Source organism: Nicotiana attenuata, unplaced genomic scaffold, assembly GCF_001879085.1.
Source record: "Nicotiana attenuata strain UT unplaced genomic scaffold, NIATTr2, whole genome shotgun sequence".
In the NCBI taxonomy this organism is placed as follows: Eukaryota; Viridiplantae; Streptophyta; class Magnoliopsida; order Solanales; family Solanaceae; genus Nicotiana; species Nicotiana attenuata.
Genome location: NW_017672323.1, coordinates 8,056 through 21,000, shown reverse-complemented (window position 1 = coordinate 21,000; position 12,945 = coordinate 8,056). Strand labels below are relative to the sequence as shown.

Sequence of the window (12,945 nt, the reverse complement as noted above, 5' to 3'; positions counted from 1 at the left end):
GGTCGATAGGAAGCGTAGGAATGAACAAACAGTGGGGACAAGTGGACGTCGGTACTTACCAGCAGGAGGACAAAATAGCTCGATGATCTTCTTTTCTATCTACCTAACGTAGTTGTCGCTCAACGTTAACCCTAACTAGCTTGTACTGGTGGGAGGGAGTGACAAGTACTCGATGAAATACTCGAGATGCACCCAAACCAATACTCCCCACGTCCCAACCCCCACCCAACAAACCCCCCCCCCCCCCCCCCAAAAAAAAAAAGGAGCTTTGTGATGTGGCTGGTTCTACTCATTCTAACAGATGATCTTGCACATCAGGACAGGGCAAGAAGGCTCTAACCTTAGATGCACAGATTGCTCAGAACATTGCTGTGGCAGTTCACTTATAACAAAGAAATATGGTATAAAACGGGAACTAAAGCGAAACACATTGTCGATGGGAGGGGATATGAAAAGCTATTCACAATCTATCTGGAATCCTATCATCAAATCAGCATTAACTTTTGAGATATTGTTTGGAAACGGAATGATCATTCTTCTACCACGGTGACACTTATTTCAAGGCCTTGAGTTCATCTTCTGACAGCATAGTTCCTATTGCCCTAAAAGACACTGGCTATTTGGACAGAAGATTTCACAGCGTTATGTCGATGTTTTTGGTCTAAGGAAATGACTCGATAAAGCAAAAATCGAGGCCAGTTAGGGGACGGAAGGACTTGCAAATATATAAAATGTCAACAAGAATAGCCACGGAAAGCAATATAATTTCCAGTGCCTAATCTCAAGCTAGCTCTAATGAGACAGAGCTTAATAGAACACATACCTGCAAGCATATAGTGTCACAAACTGCTGTAGATCCAAAATTACCATCGTCACCTTCCTTTACTAATCTTGGGAGGAGATTCTTGAAATACATTTCCCATATTTTGACATTGATATTTATTGAATCAGCAACTGAATGCAGAACCTTTACAAATAAATAAAATGGTTTACTCATGAGAGGATGGCCTAAATAAGAGCGGTAAATTGATGAAAAGGGTAAGGAAACAATACACAACTTATGATCCTACATTCGAAACAAAAAAAATCCTAAGTCTAGGACAGCTGTATAGGTCCTTCCAATTAACAGGAACCAACACGGAACCTACTCAGAGGACAGAGAAAGCATCCATTTCTGGGTATGTCCCTGCAGTCTGTACATACGTAGATAGGAAAGAAATTTCTCTAGCTTTTCACAGCATAAATTAGCATCCAAGTGCATCATTCTAGATATCTAATATCTGATGATTACAATATAGAAAACAGAAATGTGTATATAAATTATCAAATTCCATATCGGAAAAAACAGCACATCAGATTGTGACGAATACTGCACCTTTGGGAACTGCATGGGTGGCAACATTGGCTCAGGTAATTCTTTTGGGAAGAATGGGTGCTCATCAGGGCTTTTATATCTTCCAACCTATAAAGCTACCAATCAGAAAAATATGCAAAGAAAAGAGATACTCCTATACATGCATGCTTAGAATGAGAATACCTTAGCATGAAGCTTTTCAGTTTCTTTGACAATGTATTCAACCAAAGAGCCATGGAACCCATCCATCAAAAAAACATCAGGATCATACGTCTCCGCATTGTAACAGTACTGAGCTCTCTCCACAAGGCTGAATATTATGCTATCTTCTTGTCGAATTAAAGAGTTCCTTATACCATCAAGAGTGTAACTCTCCGTCTCATCTATTCTCTTCTTTGGCCCAAGTCTGGAAACAAAGCAAGACACATCACAATGCTTATTTCCTGAGTTGTGAGCAAAGCGTTAGAGCTGTTTAATATGAAATTAGGTAATGCCCACCCATGTCTATCTCACCACAATACAAAAAGACATTTCTTAAAGATGCAAGACACAATGCCACAATCTCATTCAGCACGGTGCAGCCTAGAGATGAGCAGAATGGAGATTTTCACTGTTGTCCTCAAATATGCTACGATATTTTCATTTAGCTTAAAGGGGATTTCTTCACTAAATCCTTTTTTTTTTAAAACCGTGTTGTCTGAGCCAACTTGCGCGGATTTCGTCTAATTCTACGGGATACCTGCTACCTCCCACCAGCAACCAACAGGTACTAGGTAACTCTGACCATTAAGACTTGAACATATTGGAAGAAATCGTCTAGTTTTTTGCCTATGGTGGGATTTGAACCCGGAGCTTATGCTCTCAACCCATTTCATTGACCAATAGGACACACCTTTGGACAGGGGCGGAGCCAATGTATAGATTACAGGTTCGGCCGAACCCAGTAACTTTTGTTCAAACCCTGTATTTATGTTAAGAAATCAATTAAATATTTATAAATCGTTGATTTAGAACCCAGTAACTCAAATAATTAAAATTCTGAACCCATAAACTTCAAATCCTGGTCTCGCCTCTGACTTTGGATGCAATTTTTTCATTAAATCTTCTTAAGGTGCTTGAAAGTCTTTTTACTTATCGCATAATCCACCCTGCTACTTGCAAACCTTGGCATTCGGATGAAAGGAATATCATCATAATAAAAGCCTGACTTTTATCAATTTGAGATGCCTGATTGTTTCAATTTCCCTAGTAGACAGTATGACTTTTATGCCTGGCGGCAACTTGATCTTATGTTCCTTAGATATCCAGCTTATCTGCCACATTCAATATCATTTTCATCTTCCTCCTTTATTATTTATGTTTTCAACAACCTATAATTCGAAAAACTTAGTGATCCGAAGGTTGAACTCTGTTTAGATGTCTTATAATTCTAATGTTTACAAACTATGTGGCCCAAAGGCTCCAACAATTAGGCACGCAAGTTTGAGCCATGTCTCCAGCATGCTATGTATTTTCCAAGAAAACACACAAACAAAGGAGGAAGACTAGGAAACGGCTGACTACATCACGGGATAAGCCTGATAGTGATTCAAAAGTTTCACATTCACTGGGGACTTTTCTTGCATTGCTAATGTAGGTAACATAAATTATTAAGAAGGCTCAATGAATTGGGATTTCTCTATTGGTCCAGGTCATTTCAGGGAAAGTGGATAATCTGCTCTCCTCTATTACTTCAAACCACTCCTACCAATTGCAGCAAAACAATGGCAATAGTAGAAATGTTGGTCAAACCGATAAGGGCAAGTTTTGATTGAGCAGCCATAAACGTGATTATAAACACTTCAAAATCAAATTTTAAGAATGACTCATGAGACAATTGGCATATTGCGCCAAGACTCACGAATTTTAATGGAACTGAAGCACGGACTAAACAAAAATGTCAGTGCAAAGCATAACCTAAGGAGGGGAAAAGAAAGTGAATATTCCAATTCAGTAGCATAAAAGTTCATATTTCATTGAAAGAAAATTTTAACTCCCTAATGTGAAATAACCTTACAAAACTAAGATCATCAAGGTAATTTGATAGAAAGCATGCAAAATAGCAGAACCCAGAACTTAAATTCACAGTGGCATTGACCTAAACACATTGCAGAGCATGTAAAGATTGACTTTTTCAAGAACGCGATCCTATAAAGTATACATGATTCTTCGAATAATAAAGTAGAATTGGAAGTTAAGAATAAATATTGAAGCTTCATCAAGGTAATTTGATATGGGAAGCTTGCAAAAAGCAGAACCCGGAAATTAAATTCACTGAGGCATTAACCTAAACACATGCAGAGCTAATAAAGATTAAATATTTCAAGAACGTATTCCACTATAAAGAACAAATGATGCTTCAAAAATAAAAGTAGAAAAAGGAAGTTAAAGGAGTAAAGATTGTAGCTTTTTTTACCCAAGAGAAGTAGCAGAAGCTTGAAGGGGGCGAAGTGTAATGCCACTACCTGAATTGGGTAATTGAAACTTAGAAAAAAGTGGCCATTTTTGATGGGGTAAAAGGTTACTGTGTGTTGAAGAATTGGTACTTGTTAAGGAAGGAGAAGGAAGTTTTAACAATTGGGCTTCCATTGCAAAGAGTGGAAATGAAGAAAGAGGAAAGGGAGAAGAAGGGAGATAGGTGGATTTGGCTGCGAATGGCGTCTGCCGTCTGGTTAAGGCAAGTAAAGTAGTTAAAAGAGCCCTTTTGAATTGTGGGTTTTTGAAGAGTTGGGTGAGTTTATTTGGCTGAACGTAGGATTGTGGGGTCCAATGGGTTTGGTGTGGTGGTAGGTGTCTGACGCTATATCCTCCTACTTCCTGGTTTGGTGTTTTGAATTCGTTTTTTCTAAAATAAAAAATAAAAAAATCAGCCGTTTCAAATTTTCAAATAAAAAATGGTCTGCAAATTTTTGGTACGTTTTGGAAAAATCTAAGTTGATATTTCTTTAATTTTTGAAAAATAATTTGCTCTGATGTTAGAAAAAGTAAATTATTTTTTAAACAGATTGATTTTTAAAAAAAATTCTGATAGTTTATTTGGCCAAGTAAAATTAGAAGTGGGTTTTTCAAGAAAAACTTTTTGGTTTAGAGAATTAAGATTTTAGTCAAGTTCTTAAATTTTTTTTTTTCGTTATTAGCAGCAGAATAAGATTAACTTTTAGATTAAAGAAAAATATTCAACATCAAAAATAGGATGAGATTATCTCCTATATACCTTCAAACTTTTCATTCTTTTTAGGGAATTTTATTGAGCAATTGAAGTGCTTTAATGAAGAATCTACAGTCTTTGGAAACGTGAGTAGGTCAGTGGTGGATTCCGACGAGGATGTATGGCTTTGGTGGTCAGTGCGCGAATATTACATTTTCTTCTGATTTAATTGACCTCCTTTTTATTCCTTGCTTTTTTCCTGAAAAAGAAAAGGTTAGGATTAAAAATTTTAAAAATGAAGCTTTTGTCTTTTCCCCCTCCAAAAATAAGGTATCCCTCTTTTCAGGGAAAAGCAAAATTGACGTTTTTATGCTGGACTTTTGTTTCGGCAATTCTTAAGGTGGCCAATCTGATCTTAATTGTATAAAGAAGAAGAAATGATCTCTTGTTGTCACTTACAATTTCAATAGATTTTCAGATTTCTTATGTGTAAAAACAAAGATCTCTTATAAAAAGAAGAAACTAAAAACATATTTATAAAGGACTACAAAATTAATTCTCCCATTCTCCCGACACGATAGCTTTCAAAACATATTTTATCGCATATGATATTTGTATTAAATTAATCAACTTAACAGTATTTAATACAATTTAAAGTAAAAATTTATATGACTTAATCGAGAACTAATAAATTCTTCTCATAACTAGGATTGGTGCACGGAGCAAGCGTTTCATTTTCGTCTTCCTCTTTAACAAAAGAAAAAAAATAAAAAGTTTCGTGAAGTGTCAAGAAACTTGTCACACTAATTTCACGACGGCCAATAAACTTTCGCTTATACAGGATAACCCACTGGCAGGACCCATGTGGTAGGTGGCTTTCCTGGAGGAGAAGAATCACACAATTCGTGCTAAAAATTCTCAAATTCTATTGTATTACGTTTTTTTTTACTATAAGCACACTATATACTATGTTTATAGTAATCCGTTAATCAAAATTCCTCCTGCAAAAGCTACATAACTCATAAAGATTCCGTATGATCTAAAATCAACCAAGCATATAACTGATGCAAATTTTCTGATTAAAAGAAAACGTGATTTACATATTATAAATCTGGGATTCTTAACATGTTATGGGATAAAGGTCATAGTCGATAACTCGATATTAGTTGAAACCAGATTAGTCAATGCCATAAACAGTAACCCCAAATTAAAAGTCACCATTATTGCTGCTCTAAGTTGAAAGATAACTTATCCTCCCAATAATTAGTCTCCTCTTCCCAAGAAAATTTCAAGTTTCCTCCTTGACCGAAAGGGTTGAAGACTATGCACATAGTATTAGGTTTCTCCTCCTAGTAACTTTCCTGTTCAAAAGATGCAATAATAATGCAAAAGTTACTCATAAAGATCCTAGCACAGGACAACAAAAGAAATGGATTTAGTTGAGGAAACAACAGTCCCAAGAAAGAATCAAAACTCTTGGTTGCTCTCAAAAAAATGGTGCTCCCGAACAAATGCTCTCATTGTGATGCAGCATCAGCATTAGGACTCCTACCTTTATAGATAACCATTTACCTGACATTGAAAAAGCAAGTCAGGGGAAAAAGATTTCCTGGTGGATGCCCTGTACACTAAGTATTTCCTTGTGCAACATTTTTGTGCATGTTTGACCTCTTCCTGCTGCTCACGTTTCCATCAACATTCTTGCTTTCCTGCACTTGACCTTCCATGTTCAGTTTATAACCAATTCTGAAATTCAATGGCCTATCAAGCGGGATGAAGGAGCAATTTTCACTTGTGGCTATCACATATCTCCGCATTTTTCATTCATTTTAATAGTATAAGCATATCTTTACTAGTACTGATCTACACCTTATAACTTCTGATAATTAATTCCAACATCATGTCCTCAATATATCCCCAGAGAAGAACTTACAAAACCCATTATATCCTCCGGGGTGTCTCTACACTTCTTTCTATAAGGGGTAGATCTCACAAATCCTGGATTACGCTTCAGAGTTAACCAGATTTCTTGCCGAGAGAATTAACCCACCCAACTTAATTTTCCATAAAAAAACCAACATTGTCATAATTAACTTGCTCAATCAACTTAGCTTCAAGCCCAAACTAGTTTGGACCGGCTATATTTCTGCTCTATTCAGGCTCATTTTGTTCCAATTACTATATAATTTGTCTTTTAAGTCAACTTAGAGTTTCTCTAAAACTAGATATTCTTTAAGCATCACATTAATCTACACTGACGCACAAGTCTCCAACAGACTAAAAACATAACTGTAACAAAACTTGTAAGGTTCAAACCCAACTATTCTTTTTTATTTTTTATGAAGTAATGAGTTAAATAGAAAAAGGCATCAAGAAGATGCAAGAAGTACAAGAGAGAGGGAAAGAGTCAGCTTTGATACAAAAAATACTAGGCTAAAGCAAAAGAGCTTACAAAATCCAAAAAGTTAATATGACAATCTACAGGTCCAACCCCAACTAGTTGGTACTGCTATATGGACTGTTTGCTTCTTATGCATATTTCTCGTAGCTAAGCCTTTATTAGTTCTATAGGTTGTAGGCAATGTTTGAAATAGAACATCTGGACTCGCCTCGGGGTGAGACAACCTCTAAACAGCTCGAGGCAACCTTAGGGGCCGAAGGTCTAGTCCTTCTTTTAATGACGGTGGTGTTCGGGCCAGCTTGCACATACCTTGACTATTCCACCAAGTATCTACTACTCCCAGCAGCACAGATATCAGATAACTCTACCAACCAAGGTATAGGCTAGCATTTGGCAAGGTGGGGCGTGTATTCCACAGACGCATTACATCTTGGATTATTTGCTTATAAACCCCAAGAATGCCTACATACTTTACGTCTCGGATTGTACCCTATGTTCCATATAGGCTTTCTCAGTATCTCTATAATAAAGAATTTGTTGACTTAGAATATTATCATATACAAAAATCACTATGTGTAGATAGTTAATCAAACTTTGCAGCTTTTTCTTTTGATTTTTATACAATTTCGACTATATTTTCTATATCTTTTCATGTCTTAATCTATTATTAGATGTTGTTAAAAATATTTAAAACTACTTGTGGAGTTTACACCCGCCCCAAAGAGATATATAATGCCCAGACTTCACCTGCACTATTAAAACACTGGTTCTAGGTCTCTCGGGATAATTTCTTTTCACGTCATTTTAGGTCTACCTCGTCCACTATTACCTTCAACCATCAATTCACACCTAAGAGGAATACTATGCATGGAGGTAAAAACCAAGTTAATATGCAATAGCAAGTTACTGCAAAGAAGCATCTTAATAATTTGAGGAAAGTTATCCGTCATATCGTCAACACAACCTCATTTTATACTTTAGTAAAAATCTACTACACCAAGCAATTTTACATGTTCCCTGAATCTTTAGAGGAAGAATGGAAGACTCATTCTACGTTTTCGCTAAAGAGATGGAACTAATAAATAATCGATCGGAACTAATCAAGTCAAAAAATTTGGATAGTGCATACCATCTCCCCACGGATATTATAGATGCCACTATAGTTTTGACTTTTGAATAAGTGTAGAATACAAGAACCACTGACAATTTATGAGGTGTTACACGTAGACATTCTTTTTTCTCTATTTAACAAATGGGTGGTCAGACAGGCAGAAAAAAATTGAATACCCTTCATCTCTAAATGAATACGTTACCCCAGTTTGGTTTTGTAACTTTAGACACTTGAATCTCACCTTTCCGGATGTAGTAACATTTGTATCCACAGATTTTCTTTTTCTTCTTGACCGAAAGTGGGTTTGGACCCTGTAAAAGGCAAAGCATAAACCATACAGACCTTCAGGGACAACAATATTTCAACCGAGCAAGAGAAGAAACAAGTTAAATTTTAAGCGCTAGGTAAAATACAACAGTATTATGAACCCCAACCTTAGCTTTCTTTCTCTTGAAGCAAATTTATCCTTGACATCAGTTCCAATCCTTTTAGCATTTGTCTTGATATTCTGAACCGGTGAAAAATTGTCTACCTCTTCCTCTGGTGCATCCAAAGAATCCCCTTGTTCATCATCAGACAGTCTCCTCTTTTCCTAAATCTGAGCATATGGTACTCCAGGTCAGTCATATGAAGGCATTCTTCTTCAGCAGATTTGGCAAACTGGCGTTGAAATGAAGATGGTTGTTCAAGAAATAATGCATTCCTAAGAGCATAAATTACAGGCACACCACCTATCTAACCCAGTTCAGGAGAAAGGGGAAACAAAGGTCAGAAAAGAAAAGAAAAAGAAAAAAAAGAAAGAGGAGAAAAGCTAGTTGGTATGTACATAATACAATGTTCTAAATGGTGGAGATCTTTTCCTTTCTTTTTAATTGAAGAGGTAAACCTACAAGATAGATTTTGGTCACACTCTCACTTGTATATAAGGTACCATTCAGATTACCAAAGAATTTAGAATTGCTAAGGTTACTCCTCGCAAGACCAAAATATTTTACAAGTTTTTACCATCGTAGTCCTACATGGTAGGAGAGACAAGATCAACTGGTAGACCATGATATAATCTTGCAGATGCACAAAGATTCACTTGTTTCTTACACTTCCCACTTAGATTGTTAAATATCTTGTGACTACTGACAAGTTAGAGATTGCAAATTTAGCATTTTTGGAATGGACTAAACAAGTATCTGTGGAAGATCTTTCTGAGAAGACATCCTATTCCAGTTTTGCAATAACTGCAATGTCTGATATCACAATATGAGACATTATCAATACCATCTCCGAGGAAAAGTGAGTTCAAATACCTTTTGAAGACTTCTCAGCAAATCAGCATCTTGAGTAGCAACAAAAAAGTGTTCAGAATTGTTCTCTCCAATAACTTAAGTTATGCAAGCTACGGTACATTTCCTCTTCTCATGGTCACATCTGCGATAGAGTCAGATTCAGATTAAGTTGCATAACTCAAAAGAATGTCCTGAGAACTTAAGCAACACGCATACTGGTTGCTACTCAAGAAGAAGAGACAAAATGGCTAACCGTGCAGTAATAAGGTTATTAGCTACATTCAGTGATTCACGATAGCAACCACCGAGGCTCTTCAACTCTGAAAGAACAAATCTGTAAGCAGAGGTGGATTCAGGATTTAAATTCTATGGGTTCAACTTTTAAGGCGCTTAGCCTTGAATCCATTATGTTTTTAAAGCTATGGGTGCATATAGAATATTTGTTTCAAAATTTTAGTGAATTTTTACACATAAACAGATTTAATTAAAGAAAAACATCTTTAGCTTAGCAAACAAAGTTAAGTCAGAGACAAATGGAGCTGCTCAAAATTAACCTGGTAGTAAAAAGTTTAACTGTGGCGCCTAGAATATTTGCCAATGCAATATCAGCAGGGGTAATGCGATTCACAACAAGATGATGCACAAATGTTCCATCACAAAGGTTATTAAATGGCTCTCAAAACCCAAAACAAGACGTGTAAAACCTAACGGCTCTCCTATGCCGCTTCTGTTTTTTCACTCTCATCTGCAAGCATTCACAAGAATAAAATATTTTACAGATTTATAAATATTCTTCCGCGGCATTTCATTTAATGAAAGACACTGATAGAAACCAAAATTGCGTTTCAATTATCAATTTTTAAAAAGAAAGGGGGGGAAGTAATGGAAGTAAAGGTGTAGGGAAACTGAAGAGAAAAAGAGAGAGAGAGAGAGAGAGAGAGAGAGAGAGAGAGAGAGAGAGAGAGAGAGAGCGAAAAGGGACCTACCGGACAAGTCGCCGGAGCCCGGACGGTGTTAAATGATTGAACAGCGGCGTCGCCGGCGACTGATATGAGCCTTAGGAGTTGGGACTTCTCCAATGATTTGGGATTCGGCGGTAAATATGGAATTATGTACCGAAACCAAAAACTTCGGTATTTTATAAAAAATTAGTAAAATGGACCGCGCTTCGCGCGGTTGGAGTTACAATTTTTTTTCTTATTCTTCAACATTAAAAATAACCAAAAAGTAAGTTTTGGCAACTACTAAATAATTTCCACTTTTCTTACAACAGATATTTTAAGATACAAGTTTATAATTTTAATTAAGATGTATTTCATAAAGCTTATGAAGCCAAAAATTCAAATCAAACGTAATCTTGTGAAAATAAAAAGTAACAAGTTATAACAGTGTTATCTCATGCTAAATTTCTTCTTTCACATCAGAAATATTTTTCCTAAAATAAAATTCAAAAATATTTTCTCTAGTTTTTATCATCTAAACATACTAAACTTTACTAAATAATTAGTTTTAGGTGAAATTACCTTTTTCATTATTATATCTATTTTGCAATAATATTTATGAAGGTAAACATAATTTTATACACGATTTTATTATTTAATATATATTAGATATACCTATAAGTTAGAACATAATTGCCTTTAAAAAAAATCCTTGATTTAAGAACAAAAGAAGGCAAAAAGCAAAAATAAGGAAAGTAATAGTACTCCGTAAATAAATTCCCCAAACTGAAGGAATGCAAATGAACACAAATCTTAGTCACAGATGGACGTGGATGATGGAATTGTTAGATCATGTTTTAATGATGCAAATAATATACATGTGCAGGAAATCAAGTTCAAGAAGTAAAGAAGACTGCTGGAATGGTTTATGATGTACAAAGAAAGAAAAGAAATCAGCATGTGATCAGCAAATCTGGATTGGTCTCGTAAATCTGGGCGCAATCTAATCAACGAATCAATCAGCAATAACAATGATTAGCTGAGCTGGAGAAAATCAAATAAGCCTTGGACAAAGGCACGAATCATGGGCAGAATCACGGAAGACAAAAGGATACGAGGAGATCTGGGAAGCGACCACATTTGGAAGATCCAACAATCAAGGAGAAATCAAGTGAAGCAATCCTCTGCAGAAGGAAAGTAATCAAGAGAAGCAACGACTCATTCCTTATTCTTGGAAAGAATTCTTTCCAAGGATCAAATCTCTTGGGTTGTCAAGCATTTACCATCCATCAAAGTATTTATACTCCCTTGTAAACCCTAGCTCAGACATAATTTGATCAAACCAAATCACTCTCTTTATTCTACTGCAAACAAGCATTGTAGTTCACTAAGATCTGCTGTGTAACAAGTCAGGGATAGAAAGAGAGCACACAACTGGTGAGGCATTGTATCAAAAACAAGTGCTAGAGAAACTGAACGATATACACCACATCTGTACTCGGAAGAAACTCATTTACTGAAGAGAACTCCCTTGCAACCCAAGGGGGCTGGATTAGGATTCACATTGAATCCGAACCAGTATAAAGATTCCGGTATTTTTAATTCCTGCAATTATTTTCTGCATTTTACTTTTCGTTACCATATCTGCTAAATTATCATATTCAGCCGACTACTCTAGTTATAAGTCAACTTATAAATAATTAATTCGAAGTATTTACAATTCACCCCCCTCCTCCTTGTACTTTCAATTGGTATCAGAGCAAGGCTCACATTTTACCTTTTGCTTAACAGCTTGTGAGAAAAGATCATGGCAAATCAAGTTATCATAGGAGCTCTCTTTCAGGAAGGAACTTCACAAGTTAGACCACCATACTTCAATGGACAATATTTCTCTCACTGGAAAGTATGAATGGAAATCTTTGCTAAAGCATATGATGTCAAAGTCTGGAGAGTCATTAAAAAGGGAAACTATCCCCTACCTGCTAGCACTCCACCACTTGCTGATCCTGATGATATAGATTCATACTCAAAGGAGCAACTGGAAGCGGTACAAGTGAATAACAAGGCAAGAAATCTGCTTCGCAATACTATAAGTGGTGAGGAATACGAGAAAATATCGAGTTGTGATACAGCCAAAGAGATGTGGCATAAACTTGAGGTCACCTATGAGGGAACCAGCAAAGTAAAGGAAACTCACATCAACATGCTAGTTCATGACTACGAACTCTTCTCAATGAAAGAAGGAGAATCCATTGAAGAAATGTTTGCCAGGTTTAGTAAGATAATTAGTGACTTAAAGGCATTTGGCAAGCCCTACACGGTGATCAAGTCAGAAAAATTTCCAGAAGTCTGCCAAGCACTTGGCAGACCAAAGTAGTCACTCTAGAATCTCAAGACCTAAACAAATTGTCCTATGATGAACTGCGAGGAGAACTCATTGCTTTCGAAAGGACGCATTTGAAAAAGACAAATCAAAAGGAGAAAAATAAAATAGTTGCATTCAAAACCTCTACTGAAATGGCTGAAAATGAAATTGATGATCCTGAAGCTCTACAAGAAGAGATTGCTATGATGTCTAGAAATATGGATGGATTGATGAGGAGATACAGAAATACAAAGAAAGGAAGATTCCCACCAAGACGATCCAGGCAATACAATGAACAGGATAAGA

General features: G+C 36.2%; 2 protein-coding genes and 1 pseudogene across 2 annotated transcripts in view; 1 reads left to right on the top strand and 2 right to left on the bottom strand.

The window, feature by feature from the left end:
* LOC109212745 (chorismate mutase 1, chloroplastic-like) overlaps positions 1 to 4,112 on the bottom strand; it is a 5,564-nt gene extending 1,452 nt beyond the window's left edge. Inside the window, exons 1-4 of the mRNA XM_019376417.1 lie at positions 3,810 to 4,112; positions 1,538 to 1,760; positions 1,376 to 1,462; positions 824 to 967 (exon numbers count right to left, since the gene is read on the bottom strand). Of these exons, the coding sequence (XP_019231962.1) occupies positions 824 to 967; positions 1,376 to 1,462; positions 1,538 to 1,760; positions 3,810 to 3,982 (627 nt within the window). The 5' untranslated portion in view covers positions 3,983 to 4,112. The remainder of the gene's footprint in view (positions 1 to 823; positions 968 to 1,375; positions 1,463 to 1,537; positions 1,761 to 3,809) is intronic.
* Positions 4,113 to 5,576: 1,464 nt separating this feature from the next.
* On the bottom strand, positions 5,577 to 10,078 carry LOC109212747 (annotated as a pseudogene).
* Positions 10,079 to 12,183: 2,105 nt separating this feature from the next.
* On the top strand, positions 12,184 to 12,651 carry LOC109212740. The gene has a single exon (XM_019376413.1). It carries the CDS (start codon positions 12,184 to 12,186, stop codon positions 12,649 to 12,651), a length of 468 nt encoding a protein of 155 aa, XP_019231958.1.
* Positions 12,652 to 12,945: the final 294 nt, after the last annotated feature.